Source organism: Chrysemys picta, chromosome 1, assembly GCF_011386835.1.
Source record: "Chrysemys picta bellii isolate R12L10 chromosome 1, ASM1138683v2, whole genome shotgun sequence".
NCBI lineage: Eukaryota > Metazoa > Chordata > Testudines > Emydidae > Chrysemys > Chrysemys picta.
In genome coordinates this window covers 25498009-25515274 of record NC_088791.1, presented here as the reverse complement: position 1 = coordinate 25515274, position 17266 = coordinate 25498009, and the positions used below count along the sequence as shown (strand labels likewise).

General features: G+C 46.3%; 1 protein-coding gene across 8 annotated transcripts in view; it reads left to right on the top strand.

Moving 5' to 3' along the window:
• The window catches only part of PTPN12 (protein tyrosine phosphatase non-receptor type 12), a 148388-nt gene that overhangs the window by 91181 nt on the left and 39941 nt on the right, over positions 1-17266 (top strand). For all 8 annotated transcript variants that reach the window (XM_024109161.3, XM_042859381.2, XM_042859379.2 and 5 more), the window contains exons 8-11: positions 731-873; positions 4673-4739; positions 6534-6611; positions 6708-6806. In XM_024109161.3, the coding sequence (XP_023964929.1) occupies positions 731-873; positions 4673-4739; positions 6534-6611; positions 6708-6806 (387 nt within the window). The remainder of the gene's footprint in view (positions 1-730; positions 874-4672; positions 4740-6533; positions 6612-6707; positions 6807-17266) is intronic.

Below are 17266 nucleotides of genomic sequence, written 5' to 3'. Positions count from 1 at the left end.
TTCCTGGGATCTGAATGTCACTCTGGATCTAGCATTCTTTGCACATCTACACAGTTCATAAAGGTTTTGCAGGCCAAATTAGGTCCTTACTGACATATATGCAAGCATGTTGTCTTCAATGGGCTTACACAGATGTAAACAATTAGAATTTAATATGTTCAGTTAATGATGTACAAGACAGAATCTCTCTCTCAGCTATGTTCCTTTTGTAGGTCCAACAAAAGTTAAAAAGATGAGGTCTGCATATCTGAGTTGTCTTTCTTTTCCTGTAGCCCCTCTTTTCAACCTCCTCTATGGGCTTAAATCAGTGGTTTTCAACCTGTAGTCCATGGACCTCTGAGGTTCTGCAGACTGCACCTTCATTCATAATTGTTTAGGGGTTTTCAAACGAAAAAAGGTTGAAAACCATTGGCTTAAACAAGTTTGTTAGTGAATACTTACTTTTTACTTAATATAATTTAAGATTACAAGTTTTACTTTATACAAAAAACACTGGAGTCCATGGTGGTTGTAACAAAATTGGATATCTTGATTTCCATATCAATCCCAAATCAAAATCTGTTTCATCCACTTATGCTGTTCTTGCTCAATCTTACTTCACTTCGGCTAAATGCAGCATCTGTTGTCGTTGCAGTGAAAGTCTTTGATCTGGAAAATAAATCATGCAGACAATGATCATACATTTATACAAAATTCTTCAATGTGTGTTTCATTTACATTTTTTTCTTAGGAAACTCGTAGGGTATATCAGTTTCATTACGTGAACTGGCCTGACCACGATGTACCTTCATCTTTTGATTCTATTCTGGACATGATCAGCTTAATGAGAGAATACCAGGAGCATGAAGATGTGCCTATTTGTATACACTGCAGGTACCAAATATATTTCTTAATATTTTTTTAAAGTATGTTGAGTACAAGACTTACATGTATATATTTAATTTTGAAAAGTTACTCTTCTAGCTCATTGTCAGAAAGAACCTCTCCTCTTCTTCAAGTGCTTGCTCGCGTTGATTCCATTCTAGTGCCCATGTGCGTGGCTGTCTGAGATTTTTGCCTTGGCGTTATCCATAGGGTCAGCTATAGCACCATCTTGAGTGCCGTGCCCATGCGTCGGTATATTAGGTGCTGCCGGCCCTACGCCTTCTCGGTTCCTTCTTACCGCCCATGGTGGTTAGTCAGAGCGCCTTTCCCTTGCCTTGCAAGGGCTAGCGATTCTTCTACTTCAATCTTTGAGCCTTAAAGCCGTTTCGTAAGTCAATGCAGTTGTTCGTTGCGGTGGCAGACAAGATGAAAGGTTGCCCAGGGTCAGCGCCTGCATCCATTATTACTATGACCTGGCAAAGGTGGCTCCACTGGCGACCGTGACTGCCCACTCGACTAGGGCGCAGGCTTCATCGGCAGCCTTCCTGGCCCAGGTGCCAATTCAGGATATCTGCAGAGCCGCTATCTGGTCATCTATCAACACACTTACGTCTCATTATGCGTTTACTGAGCAAACCTGAGACAATGCTGGCTTTGGCAGAGCAGTGTTGCAAGACGCATGATCATGTACTCCTGAGCCCACCACCAGGGATACTGCTTGTGAGTCACCTAGAATGAAATAGACATGAGCAAGCACCTGAAGAAGAAAAAATGGTTACCTACCTTTCATAACTGTTGTTCTTTGAGATATGTTGCTCATGTCCATTCTACTACCCACCCTCTTGCCTCTCTGTTGGAGTTGCCGGCAAGAAGGAACTGAGAGGGCATTGGGCCGGCGGTGCCTAATATACCAACCCATAGGCGCGGCACTCAAGAGGGCACTGTAGCCTACCCTACGGATACCGCTAAAGCAAAAATCTTCGGCCGCGCATATGGGTGCGCGCACACCTAGAATGGAATGGACACAAGCAACGCATCTTGAAGAACAATAGTTACGAAAGGTAGGTAACCGTTTTTTCTACACAGCTTCATGGATTATGTATACTTTAACATGTGGCCCAAAGGCTAACTATACACTTGTAAACTCTTAAAATGCAGCTCAGGGCTGTCCTCTCATCTTCAAGTGAAGGACTGAGGACAAAGCAGTGGAAGCTGTTTCTAAGGACATTTCAGAACTAGAAGGGTGAAGTATTAGAATATGTCTTATGGACAAGATGCCTAATGGGTCTTTCATCACTAAATTCTATAAATATGGGAAATTGATCTGCAGGTTTTCATTACCGGTATAATTAACAAATACACAACTTCTGTTCCTATATCAAGGAAGATGAAAGTGCTAAGAAATAACAGGCCTGTATGCATTTGTTAACATGTACATCCATATGCAAATCAAGAGCAGTCATTGGATTTCTGGCAAGCTACCAGTGCAGACATCAAAAGTCTCTCAAAAGCACGCACCTTTGCAATTGTTTTAATGAAATAAGGGTTAAAACTACATTTCCAATTTAGACTAAACCACAGAACTTGTTAGACTGAATTTTGCTTCATGATAGCATTGCAAAAACAAAAATACAGCCAAAGAGAGAAATATATAGCAGTATAGTTATGAAAATGATAAAAATATTAGTTGAGTACTAAAACCATGTTTAGAATGTGCCTATATATTTTCATAGCACGCTGTAGATAGATTAGAAACAACAAACACTGTTATGCCATTAATTCTCAAATTATGTATTTGCTTAGCCACTCCATTGATATATAAAATAAACACCCAGTGCAAATGTCAAATCTATTTGTATATTAAATAAGATTTACTGTTCTTAAATTCCAGAGGGTTTCTTTCCTTGTTGATGAGCCTACTGTATCTCCATTTAGAACATCTATTAATTTTAGTATTTCTAGGCTGCTCTGACGAATGATGTCTGAATTCATAGCAGGATTAAACATAATATAAAATTGAGGCTTATGCAATTGTCACTTTTTTCCTTAAAAGAATAAATGCCAAAGTAGCAATGACTATACTAGAAAAAGCAAAGATAAAATCAACTTTCCAAACATTTGAACTTCCCAAAAGGGTGTGGAAATTTCCTTTCCCCTGACCCAAAAAAAAAAAAAATCTGTAGCCCTTCATCATAGACCAGAGCAGCACGCTAGCTGCTGTTGCAGAACCTCCAGGGGAACTTGAGCATCTATTTTGTTGACCCACAAAATTTAAACTATTCTTGCGACACGTGTTTAAATACCTAACAAGTTATGATTATATTAAACCTATATGATTTTGATTTCCCTTTAATACTCTATTAATTTTAATGAAAAGGCTACTAAAAGCCACAGTAACAAGCTCTAGTACTTTTTTACTTTAAAACTTCTGTCAGTGGTCATTACCCTATAATACATTTTTGTATGCTTTGTTTTCTCTCTCAAATATGAATTCCAATCGCTTTTTCATAGGTTGGAAGAGAATTGACCCTGAATATAGATATGACCTTTGATTAGTCAACACTAATGACTTCACTATAAATGTAACTATTTCTGCAAGTAACTGTTTGAACATGCATTTGGTTGTGATCAGAGTTAATGAGTGATTATACATCAAAAATTATATAGGAAAGGATAACCTTTTAGGGATGCTTTCTGGCTTTAAAGTGTGGTTCTACTCTGAAAAGTTGACTATGGAAAACATACCCTTTTACTCAACAGATGTGCATCTTTGTGGATTCAGTCGCATCAGCTGACATTAGTGACAGTTTTTACTGTTTTTTAGTCCTATTTAGTGCTAAGAAAAGTTAACTGGATTTTGCTTCTTGAGCATCAACAGAATTGTAAACTAAGTTTCAACCAGTTGCACCTAGACGGATAAATCGATCCCCGAATCGACGCGCGTACTCCCACCTCATCAGGAGGAGTAAGCGCTGTCGACGGGGGAGCCGCGGCAGTCGATTTACCGTCGTCCTCACAGCAGGGTAAGTCGAATAGGATACGTCTATTTGCGTAGCTGAGTTTGCATATCTTAAATCTATTTCCTCCCTCCCCCTCCGCCCCCCAGTGTAGGCCTAGCCTTATAGAAGATAATGGAGATGCACAGGCATTGGGGATAGGTTATCCTGCAGAAACTTAATTATTAGTTATGAAGCATGGGAAGAAAGGAATCAAAGATTGGGTTTTGAACTGATAGTGTAAAATAAGTCTCTTTACTTGTAAATTAGACACATTTGCTACAGAAATCATTTGAGACAGAATAAACGTGGAAATTTGATTCAATTTTTCATCACTTTTCAAAGGAGAACTACACTTTAAAGATGGTCAGTTATATAAATTGAGAAGCAACCCATATTGTGTTTTACCAGGTTATCAAGAAAATGAAAACTTAACATTTTACACTTTTCTATTGTCTCTTCCTCTATGTAGCCATCCTATACTGCTTGAGCTGTTAGGCCAGTTACGTACTATTCTCTGTAGTATATAGAATAGGCAAAAATGCCTCAATACACTTTAATGTAGCATTTCTTCACATCTGAAATGCTGATGCCTGTTGGCTATGAAAACATGAAAATACATGTACTTTACATTAAATACATTAAGAGCTGGCTGACAAAAGGTATTTGAGGACTGATATATTTTTAAGTAGGTAGTGATATTTTTTACCTTGATTCTGTAAATATGAAAATGTTAAGTCTATAGAACTTACACAGGTTAACTTAAATCATTGTCAAAAGAACTATCGAGTAACTGTTGCTTATGTCCCTAGTGCAGGGTGTGGAAGAACGGGAGCCATCTGTGCCATAGATTATACATGGAATTTGCTAAAAGCTGGGGTAAGGAAGATTTATAGGAATATAACTTATTGTAGAATTAGGTCATATTTTATACCAGTGATTTAAAATTAAGCTTCCAACTTGCTGAAGAGTAACAAAATCAGAAATATCAAATGTTCAGATTTTAAAGTCGTCCCGGTTAACATTGTTTCGTTGTTACATTGCTGATCAATTAGAGAACATGCTCGTTTAAAGTTGCACAATGCTCCATTATAACGTTGTTTGGCAGCCACCTGCTTTGTCCTCTGCTTGCAGAAAGAGCAGCCTGTTGGAGCTAGCTGGTGGGGGCTTGGAACCAGGGTGGACCGGTGGCAGCCCCCCATCAGCTCCCCTAAGTTCCCTGTGCGGCAGCTGCCCAGCAGGCTATCAATTGCCAGGCAGTTCCCGCCCCCCACTGCCGAGTGCTGCTCCTTCCCTCTGCCTTGGAGCTGCTCCCGGGAAACTCCTGCTTGCTGTGCCGGAGGGGGAAGGGTGCTAATGTCAGGGTGTCCTTCTTGCCCCCTGCTCTTTTACCCCATCTTCACAGAGCTGGGCGGGGACATGACTGGGCTTAGGATGGAGGGAGCTTGCTCGCAGCAGCTGCTATTCAACTTGCTAATCTACTTAAAAAGGCAGTGTACTTAAAGTGGGGTCAGCATACTTAAAGGGGCAATGCGTGTGTTATACACACACACACACACACACACACACACACACACACGGTATGTGTCGCTGTCTCTCTCTATGCTGTCTCCCCTCCCTCCATTTGTGTTGCCTTGTAGAGTGTGCAGCTACATTAACAACAATGTGTTAATCCTTGAGGGCTCAGACAGTGCTAGTTCATCATTTAGCGGTAAGGCATTCCCTGGGAAATATCCCACTCTCTTCCACCCTCTGGCTTCACCACCTCAACCAAGCTTCACAATCGTCATTGCTGTATTAAATTGTTTGTTTAAAACTTGATCGATCGAATGTCTTTTGTCTGGTGAAAAAAATGTCCCTGGAACTAACCTCTTTTCTCCCTCCCTCTCGGCCCCCCCATTTACATGAATTCTTATGGGGAAATTGAATTTGCTTAGCATCGTTTTGCTTAAAGTAGCATTTTTCAGGAACATAACTACAACGTTAAGCTAGGAGTTACTGTATATTAAAAATTGGCTTTAGGTTACTTATGGAAGCACTTTCCTATATCAACAAAACAAAAACCTACCTAGTGTCAGAATGGAAGCATCTCAAGGTAAAATGTCAAACTGTAAATTTAAGTAGTACATAGTTCTGAGTATATTGACCTGAATGCTGATCTGAAGTGCTGATTTTCAAATTATGTCTGAAGGTCAATTTTTCAACATCTATAAATATACTGCAAAGTATGTTTACTCATTGTTTCTTCTGCAAGGATTTCTTATACCATCTTAGACTTTCTGCATTTGAAATTTCAAATGCAATCTGCTTTTATATTTCACTTTGTGGTTTTTAGTTTCATCATGAAGCAAAGAGACATGCTGATGGGTTGCCATAATGTCAGTGTGTCAGACATTATTGCTTCTACCAAGTCTGTCACATTTTCAGAATTGATCTTAAAAATATTTGTGTGATCTGCACTACCAGTGAAACCGTTATAAATACCAGTTCTGAAGGAACAGTTGCTCTAAATGACTTTCGTAAGATTCACTTACATGGATCAGCTTTCTATAAAAGCAATAAGGCATGCTATAGTGATAACTTAATTGGTATGACACATTTTAAATCACTATGCTGACAATATACTGTATTGAGTTTTATAGAAAAATAACATAACTTTGCCCTGTATTTCAGAAAATACCAGAAGAGTTCAATGTGTTTAATTTAATACAAGATATGAGGACACAAAGGCATTCTGCAGTGCAGACCAAGGTATGTTCTTCTGTAGTATAGACTTGGACTTTATGGTATGTCCTTTTTTAAAAGGATCTTGTACATTAATCATAATCTCTAATATGCATACAATAGGAGCAGTATGAACTTGTCCATCGAGCCATAGCACAACTGTTTGAAAAGCAACTACAGAAATATGAGAGTCGCACAGACTGGAAGATTGCTGATGGAGTGGTATGTTTTTCTTTGACGTATGGGTTTTCAATTAAAGTTATAGCTTTTACCTGCAGTTTTAAGTTTTACTGTGCATTCAGTCCTTGATCTTGTTTGTCTTAAATATTTTTGTGGTGATAAGGAAGACATTAAATGTAGTTGTTTGTGGACAGTTGGACTGTGTATATGTGTCTCAACAGTTAACTTGTGCTCTGCCTGCTCTGGCAAATTGATTTTGGAAGCAAAAAGCCACTTATCTATGCTAGACATTTAAAAGGAATTTTTTTTACTGCTTACCACCAGTGCAACTCCAGCACTACTAGCAAAGGTAGGAGCTCTAGTGTAGACAGGGCATGTTAAACAGCCAGTCTGAGAAACTTGCTGTTAGCATGGTTAGATAAATGGGTAAAACTCCAGCGGCCAGTTTACACTAATTCTTTCTTTGGCTGCTACTGGTGGCAACATCAGTAGGAAACAAGGCCTGACCTACTAGAAATGAACAGTAAAATGATGTGGTGAATAAAACAGTTAAGGAGCAAATTAAATTTAAATCAAAGCTCTGTCCAAGGAAAAACTTAGTGCAGTAATTTATCCTCTGACTAGTTTAATAATTACAAATAAAGGTGGGAATGGAGTAACACTTCAGTAATTTTCAAAACTCTTGAATGGACAAACCAACTTTCCATTTCCCCCTGGCCCCTGTATCTATCTATCTTAAAATATGGCAATGTTAAGGGTTTATCATTTAAACCAGTTAAATGTGGCTATCAGAGTGCTGAGTTAGATGATCGTATTTTCTACGTATCTTAGCAATTATCACCAGTGTCAGACATTTTTGTTTGGATATGCTTGTATCATTCAGGTGTGGGCCTGGAGAACAAGCCCGGGCCCAGTGAGGAGGGGAAGTCAGCATGGGCGGGACTGGAGAGTGAGCTCACCTCAGGCAGCAGCAGCTCCTGTATCCCGCAGGGCTGGGCCGTGATGACAGAGGGGCAAATGGGCCAAACCCGAATGGTGCTGCGACTCTACACACCAGATTTTTTTTTTTTTTTTATTTTGTTTAACACCAGTTTCTTCCTAGTACCAGTCAGGTCCTCACACCTCCCCGATAACCTCTTTGCCACATTTTGAAAACCTCTGCTCTGATGGAAATATGCCTGAAAATATTTGGCTCACTTGGAGTTCATAGTTCCCTGATTCCCATCTCAGAAAATTGCCCACTTGGGGACTGACATAGACACTTGAAATGGCATAGACTCCCCATCTCAGGAAAGGATTCAGAAACTGGAAACATTTGCTCTCTTCCTGAGTTGGTGAGTCTTCCCCAGCTGGTTTTGTATGTCATTTCTGAGCATGCCAATGTTATGCCAAGACCTGGTAGTGTGGGTGCAGTTTTCGTTCCTGAAACTTAAAGTAGCAACTCTTACAGTTCATACTGTCAACAAGGGAGGATTTGGAAAAGTCACTTGAGCCACTCATCAGTCAAATCCTCCTCTGGTGAATGAACAGGAACACCACACTCAGAATTTATACACTCACCTTATAAATACATAAGCATGGATGCCAGCCTTATAAGCTGGGGAGCCCACACTTTCAGGAAATTGGTCCAGCAGAGCTGGCCAGCCAGAAAGAGGATTGCACAACAGTATTTTGGAGCTCAGGCAGTCTTCCTGGTCTTACTTAACGTGCTGCATGTGTACTTTCACAAATAATCACAAGGCCAAGTAAAACAACTATAGTACAAAAGCACTATAGTACAAAGCACTAGAGGGTCATTGATTTAAGCCTTGTTGAGGGGAGTGCATTAAATCCTGTATTTGTTCTGAGCCGGATTAGCACACAGACTAATTGAGAAGAACTTAAATCCATACTGGAGAGTGGACTGCTGCACAGTGATGGGGTACGCATCAGATACTAGACCTTAGACGACTTCTCATTTAGCTGGAAAAAACTGAGGCTTATGTGTTCCCACTTCTTCAATAAATTCCCAATGAGTAGAAGATGTAGAGAGCAAAGGTTGTATTTGATCCTTATAACTCCAGAGGGCTTGGTTCTCAGATGTCAACATGAAATTCTCTCAAAGTTTGGACCTGTTGCACGACGATATCCCGGCCATGTTCAGGCTTAAGGATCTGGCTTTTTAAGGTTGGACCTTCTTGAAAGTCTCCCCAACATTCTTCCTTCCTGGAAAAAGGACTTGTCATTCTGTTGTTAACTTACTATTTATATACATATATTTAGTAGCACCTATTGATCAGGGGGGGGTGTGTGTTAGGTGCTGTACAAATTAATCAGAAGCTATGGTTCCTGACCTTAGTCTAATTGGATAAGATGCAATAAAGTTGTCATAATAAATAGAAGGATGGAATAGTGAGGGATGAGGATAATAGTGGTAGGAATATATGGTTATATAAGCTATGTACAATCCAGTTCTGAATCATATAACGTTGTTAATCATAAAAAAAACAAAGTACACATCTGCAGTCCCATCTGTCTAGGTCAGTGTTTTCTTGCTGGTGCAGAACCAAACAGGTCTCAAAGCATACTGCAGTTTGAGTTTCTTCAGGAGGGTTTTGAGAAGGGTCTTATAATTTAATGCCCTTTGGGTTCAGGCATTTGTTCTCAGTGTGCTCAACGAGGTAGCCAGTATGGGCTCAGCCTCTATTGATAAGTTTCTTTAAGGCAGTCTTCTGCCTCATCCCGTTAAATCAACAGTCTCTCCCTGTAGCCTGTACCTAGTCTATAAACACTGACTCCCTTGAGTCACTAAAATTCATTCTTCTTTACATGTTGTTTTTTGAAATTTCTTTTCCCATGACCGTTAGTTAGCAATTCTAATCTGACTCCCTATTCTTCATTTTCCACAAGGATATAGTAGTTGTCTTGGTTTTCTACCAAAGTTGGTCACTTCCTTAACCAGGAGCTCTCCCTTCCTAACCTCTGCCCTAACATGGGGCAGATTGAGATCCTGCACTATTCCCTAGGGAAGTGGTTCCCAAACTGGGATTTGTGAAGTGTTACAGGGGGTTCTCGGGGGAAAAAATTCTCTAATGGCGGACAGAGCTGTCCCTAGGGACACCGGGCAACACGGGACCAGCAGCCTGGAGTCCCTGGACTTCCAAGAGCTAAGCAGATCAAAGCAAGCATATCTATCATACTGAGGAGATTTAAACTTCAAGACTCCTTATAAGAAGTGGAAAGGGAGGTGGATATTTTTTGCTATTTTTAAAATTAAATAGGCAACTAGTATGGTTTTAAAAATTATTATGAAAAACAAGTTTAAGCTTTGTTGTAACGTGTTGTTTGCCTGGACTGCTCAAGATCTGAATGTTTCTGTAGTAGGAACGATTTGAGTTGGCTTCTTAAACACCTTCATGCTGTTTCACATCTGATACTCCTTGATGAAACATAGGAGTCTTGTCTTATAACAGGCTTATTCAAAGTCATACAAGCTACAAAAGTGAGATCTTGGAAGAGTGTTGCCGTTTTCATAATGTAATAAAAATACTGTAATGATAAATAATAGTGTGTAATAAGCATATCATAAAAACAAATTTTATATTTCGAAGATCAAATTTTATAATTTATACTCAGGTAAAGGAGAAAATCCCTGGAAATATTAATTTTTAGAAGGGGGTTCACGAGACTTGACATTTCAGTGAAAGGGGTTCACAGGTTGTTAAAGTTTGGGAACCATTGATGTAGGGTGACCAGATGTCCTCTTTGTAAAGGGACAGTTCCGTATTTTAGCCCTCCCGCAGGTGTCCTGACTTTTCCTTTAAAATGAGCAAATTGTCCCGTATTATCTGTCTCCCCCACCCCACCAGTACTGGCGGGTCCTGCTGCTGGTGGATCTCTGCTTGCCACCCACCCATCAGCAGTGACTGGGCGTCCAGTGGCTGACGATTGGGGTGGGTGTGCAAGGCTGGTGGCAGAGCAAAGATGCAGTGTGCAGGGCTGGCTGCCCTCTCTGCTGGTGCATTAGTGCAGCCCCCGCTGTGTGCCGGCTCTTGGCCAGCAGGGCCCCGTCCCATTTCCAGCTGGCACTGGCTGCACGCTGCAGTGGCTGGTGAATGCGGGCAGGCAACAGGCAGCAGCCAGTTAGGTGTTATCTCTGCTGCCCACCCATCGGCCCTTTACGTGCTCCCCCCCTCACTGTCCTCTCGCTGCTTTGCCCCTTCGCCCACCCAGCCCCACTGCTCCTCCATACCCTCTTTCCCCCCCTTCCCGTGGGGCGTGTTCCACTCCCAGCGCTATGGGGAGAACCAGCCCCTGGTCAGAGCGCACAGCTCACCAACAGCCTGGCCGGCAGGCTCCTTCCTTCCCCATTGTCTCTGGCTGGGCTGGTTCCCTGGGAAAGCCCAAGACCCTCCAGCCTGGGCACTGGCCAGGAGGAGCCAAGCCCTGTGTGTGCCAAAGCCCCGCACAGCGCTGGCATGGGGAAGCCTCTACACTAGGGTTACCATATTTCCACAATCAAAAAAGAGGACACGGGCGGGGGGGGGGGAGCCCCGCTCTAGCCCCACCCCTGCCCTGTCCCGCCCCCATCCACTCCCTCCCCCTTCCCATCCCCTGACTGCCCCCCTCAGAACCCCCAACCCCCCCTGCTCCTTGTCCCCTGACTGCCCCTGCCTGAGAACCCCCCACCTTGACTGCCCTGACCCTTATTCACACCCCCGCCCCCAGACAGACCCCCCAGGACTCCCATGCCCTATCCAACTGCTCCCTGCCCCCTGACAGGACCCCCAGAACTCCCGACCCATCCAACCCCCTCTGCTCCCTGCCTGCCTCGACCCCTCTTGACCCTCCTGCTCGGGCCAGTGCGCTCGGCCGGGGCCGCCGCCCTGGGGCCCAAGCTGGGCCGGAGCCGCTGGGGCGGGAGCCAAGCCGGGCCGGAGCTGCTGGGGCCAGGGCTGGGGCCGGGCCAGCGCGCTCGCCCAGAACCGGGGCCGCCTTCGTGGGGCTCGAGCTGGGCCCGAGCCGAGCCGGGCCGGACCCGCTGGGGCCGGCGCCATTCGGCCAGAACCGGGGCCCGAGCTGGGCCGGAGTCGCTGGGGCTAGCCGGGGCTGGAGGGAGCCGCTCGGCCAGGGCCGGACTGGGCCGTGCCGCGCCGCACCTCGCCTCTCTGGAGCCCTCCTCCTCGCGTTCTCGCCCCCCCCCAGCTTACCTGCTGCTGCTCGCCTGTCCCTGCTTGTTTTCAGACTTCCTGCAAACATCTGATTCGCGGGAAGCAGGGGAGGGGGAGGAGCAGGGGGGCAGAGCATTCAGGGGAGGGGAGGAGCAGGAAGACAGCTGCGGGGCCGGGCGGCGTGGTAATGCTGCAGGGGATGGGGGGGAGCCAGGAAGGGGCTTTGGCTGCCCAGTGGCGCTTGGCCGCTGCTTTTCGATCTATTAATAGCCAACTGGGGGGAAATCCCGGACACTTTTAGATTTTTAGAAATCCCCCCCGGACGGCTATTTATAGACCGAAAAGCCGGACATGTCCGGGGAAATCCGGACCTATGGTAGCCCTACTCTACACCCCTCGGTTAAGCTCTGGAGGCGGGGGAGGGTGGGGGGGGGAAGGATTTCCAGCTGGTTCTGCCCCAAATCTGTAGGTTCCACAGCAGCCCTGGGGCAGGGGCTTAGCACCCTCTTCACCTGCGCCGCGCCTACCCCACCCTGGATCCTGTCCCCAGGTGGTGCGAGGCTGCTCTATCTCCTAGGCACCCTTCCCTGCTGAGCCACCACTCTGGTCAGGATTGCTAAAGCCCCTGCAGTCAGGTTCTCTGGGCTTCCGTGCACAATGCAGCCTTAGGGTTTAACCCCTTCCTGCCCGCACTGTAGCTGGAGGTGGCTTGGTTATGTAGGTGGCCAGCAGCGGCCAGGAAGGAGCAAGTTGCTTCCAGCCACACAGCTGGGGGTGGGGAGGTGGGAAGAGATGAGCTCTGCAAAGACAGGGGCCAGGTCATCCCTTCCCCCGCCCTGCTCCCCTGCAGCCGGAAGCAGCTCACGTCCCTTCCCTCCCACACAATGCCAAAAGGCTGCTGCTGGCCACATTCTGGTGTGAACCCTGGCATAAATCTGTGGGGGGGAGATGTGACCCTGCATGCCCTCCACCTATTGCCTTAGGAAGAGATGGTGCCAGGTACCAGGAGAGGCGGGTCAGTCCTGGCTGCCCAGCCAGGCATGAGGGCAGAGAGTGCTGGGCAGGGAGGGTCAGGTAGGTCGCGCGTGCATACACACCCGTGTGAGAGAGGTGTATGGGAGTGTGTGTGTGTGTGTAGGGGGGGTAAAGGTGTGTGTCACCCCTCCCCATGTGAATCCTAAAGCCTTAAAGATAAGGTAAATAAAAAGAATCCAACTACCTAATATTTCTTTTTAACAGGAGACTCAGTTAACTTGAATGTTTGTACTGCATAGTTCTGAGTTATTGCCGTTGAATTCGCTTGAATAAGAGTAGTTTTACCAGGTGTCCCATATTCAGCATAGGAAATATGGTCACCCTAAGCCTCCTGTACAAGAATGGAGGAAATGCAACTCTTTGTATCGTTCAAGGATCCCTTTCAGGAACAGAGCTGCTAGGTATGTCATTTCCCATACAATCCATTTCCATGTGCAGGTGGTTTCTCTTCTCCAGTCAAACTTCATGCTCACTTCACTAGAGTAGTTGCTATTTCTTGGGCTGAGGGAGACGTCTAATTGAATTAGCCAAAGCAGCCACCTGATGTCAAGCAGTGCTGTATAGTTCTAACTTCCTTGGCTGATGAAATATTTGGCTAGAGGGTGCTTCGAGCAGTCCTGCCTAAGGAGACAGGACTGCTGACTCTCTGCCTTTTCAGACCCCCCTGCCCCCTGAAATTTAGTTGCCCATTGGGTTAGAACTACTCTCTGCATCCCTTCATGTAAATCTTCCCCACATTCTTTCCCAGTCTACTTTTTGTCATACCTACCTGATCATAGCTGACCCTTCTTGGGACAATCTTGGATCTGCACTGTTTGTGGGAACAATCCTGAAAAATAAATTTCATATCTTATACTTATTTTCCAGCACAGTACATCCATCCACTCAGGTAACACCTGTTATAGTGCAGGAAAAAGGGTAGGATAAAATGACCATTAATCTTTCATTTTTAGAATAAATTACTTGGGGATCCAGTGCCCTGGTGAGGATGGGTTTGGGGTGTTATGGGTGTCTATTGCTTGAGTAGGGTGACCGGATCACCCAAGTCAAATATGGGGGGGGCAAAAAAAACACACCCTTCCTCCACAAGCGCTGGAGGGAGGCCTGGGAGACGCAGGGGAAGCACGGGGCCAGGGTGAGTGAGACTCTGGCCTGGCCCCGAGCAGGCAGGACTCAGTCGGGTGGTAGGGAGAGTAGGGGGGTGACCCGTGGGGCCAGGCGGCAGCTTTTCTCCCCCCCTGGGCAGCGCGACTCGGGAGCAGCCGCTGCTGCAGCTCCTGCTGCCACGGGGGGAGGAAGCAGCCGATGGCCAAGCTCGGCGGCTGCAGCTCTGGCGCCGGGGCCCAAACCCCCCGAGCCTGGGCCTGCTGCGGGGACCTAGCAGCGCGCATGCTGCGCCCAGCCCCTGGCCAGTCGCGTCTGGGCTGCTGCCCAGCTGGTGCAATCCCGCGTCGGCCCCGGAGTGGGGGCAGCAGGCCCCGGCCCCCCCCATCCCACTCGGGTCCCGCAGGGGAACGAACGGGGCTGGGCTGCTGATGCCTCCGCCACGGGATAGCACCAGCTGGGCAGCCAGCCCAGACGGAACTGGCCAGGGGCTGGGTGCAGCGTGCGCGCTGCTGGGACCCCACAGCAGGCCCAGGCTCGGGGGGTTCGGGCCCGTGCGCCATAGCCGCCGAGCGCCAAGGCCGCTTCCTCCCCCCGCGGCAGTGGGAGCTGCAGCATCGGCTGCTCCTGAGTCCCGCTGCCCGGGGGGGGGAGAACAGCCACCGCCTGGCCCCGCGAGCCAGCCGCCCCCCTACTCTCCCTACCGCCCGACTGAGTCCTGCCTGCACTGGGGCCAGGCCGGACTCTCACTCACCCTGGCCCCGTGCTTCCCCTGCGTCTCCGGGGCCTCCCTCCAGCGCTTGTGGAGGGAGGAGGAATGGTGAGCCTGGGGAAGAGGCGGGGATTCGGGGGGGGAGCCAATGGGGGGAGGAGGGGGCGGAGGCGGGGCGGGGTGCGAGCATTTCCGAGCTCCAGAGCATTTCCTTGTTTGTCCAGTGTCCCGACCGCACATCGGTCGTGACGCGGGACAAACAAGGAAATATTGGGACAGTCCCGATAAAATCGGGACGTCTGGTCACCCTATGCTTGAGTGACATCTTAAGGAGAAACAACCCGGTCTGCTCTGGCTATGTCTAAGGAAAACTGGCAGGTAATAGAAATTGTTACATTTTTTTTAAATGTTTTTACCTGTTTGTTTGTCTTGCAATATGGGCTTTGAGCTGGTTTGGGTTCATTGTTCTTAATTGTGTCTCTTAATATAAAAGTACCTACAGCCTAAGATAGGTACTTCTGATGTATCAGTATATTCCTGTGCAGGTTTGAGATGCTTCAGATGAAATTGGGACCATACCTAGCAGTGTCATGGAAACAATGTTCTCAGCATCTGATGGAAATTCTCCTTTTACCTCTTGTAATCCTAGCGGCTGGAGTATAGAAATGCAGGGCAGCTGTAGAGGTTTCTTGCCTTCTCATACACAGGGGTCACTGTAGTATTTGCATGTTGTGTGAATGTGCATAGAAGCAGGAGACATGTAAGCAAAGGGGTGGGTGAATGTTCTGATGTTTAGTCAATTGGGCTAACTTCCTTGATTCATGACATTGGGATTGTGTGATAATGAGTTACTGTCTGAGAATCATGCTGACATATAGCAATAAGGAATTTGTGTCTGTGGATATTCTGAATCTACCAGTTCAGCCAGGGAAATGAATAGTCATCCTAGAGAGAATATTTAAATACTAATATATCATTTTCTGAGATTTTAGGGAAATGTAGGAAAGATAAACATATAGAGGAAAAGCTCTAATTGTATTACAAAAACTTTTGTGCCAGCCGAGTATCACTCTCTTTCACCTGCGAAGGATATGGTATTCAATTCATTTTGAATACCATTACTTAAAGGATCTGGTTAAACTGAAGACTCCTAAATTTATTTATATTACAGTTGCATCTGTAACACATTCAGGGTACTGCACACATAGGGTCTAAGTCTTCCTAATTAAGAGCTGTTGAATAGAAATTACATTCATCTGAATAAAATTTTACCTACTTTTAACATCTAAGATTAGTATTACTAAGAGGAAATCACTCCTCCTCTCTCCCCCCCCCCCCCATAGTTCATTAGACAACTGTTTTATTGGGCAGTTTCACTTTGTCACATGCACTGCAGTAGCATATGTGCATGCCCTTCCCTAAGCTATGGAAAAGTGTTAACCAGTAACATCAGCAGTAAAAATTAAACTGGAAATGGCAGCAGGGAGGTGTGAACACAGGAAAAAAAGGGTGGGGGGTAGATCTGAACATGTTCGGCATTCCTTGGGACCTACCAATGCCACTCTGCTGGAAAGACTCTTCATAAATCCTTCATTAGTCCTGCCATGAGTGCAGGGGACTGGACTAGATCAGTGGTTTTCAAACTGCGGGTCGCGACCCAGTACTGGGTTGTGGAATGTAAGGCACTGGGTTGCAGCGGTGGTGCTGCCCAGCTAAAGAGGCTAGTCCAGGGGTGGGCAACCTATGGCACGCGTGCCGAAGGCGGCACGCGAGCGGATTTTCAGTGGCACTTACACTGCCTGGGTCCTGGCCACCAGTCCGGGGGGCTCTGCATTTTAATTTAATTTTAAATGAAGCTTCTTAAACATTTTAAAAACCTTATTTACTTTACATACAACAATAGTTTAGTTATATATTATAGACTTATAGAACGAGACCTTCTAAAAATGTTAACGTATTACTGGCACACAAAACCTTAAATTAGAGTGAATAAATGAAGACTTGGCACACCACTTCTGAAAGGTTTCTGACCCCTGGGCTAGTCCCTACCTATTCTGACACCATGCTGCGCCCCGGAAGCTGCCAGCAGCAGGTCCTGCTCCTAAGCGGGAGAGCTATGGGACTCCGCACACTGCCCCCGCCCCGAGCACTGGCTCCACACTCCCATTGGCTGGTTCCTGGCCAATGGAAGCTGGGAAGGCCGGTGTCTGCGGGCAAGAGCCATGCAGAGTGACTTGCACGCTTCTGTCTAGGAGCCAGACCTGCTTCTGGCCACTTCCGGGGCGTAGCGTGGTCCACGGTGCCAGGACAGACAGGAAGCCTACCTTAGCACCCCCACAGCACTGCTCACCGGGAGCCGCCCGAGGTAAGCCCGTACCCCAATCCCCTGCTCTGAGCCCCCCAAAGCCGGAGCCCCTTCCTGCACCCGAAACTCCTCATCCCCAGCCCCACCCTGGAGCCCGCACCCCCAACCCAGAGCCCTGACCCCCTCCCGCACCCCT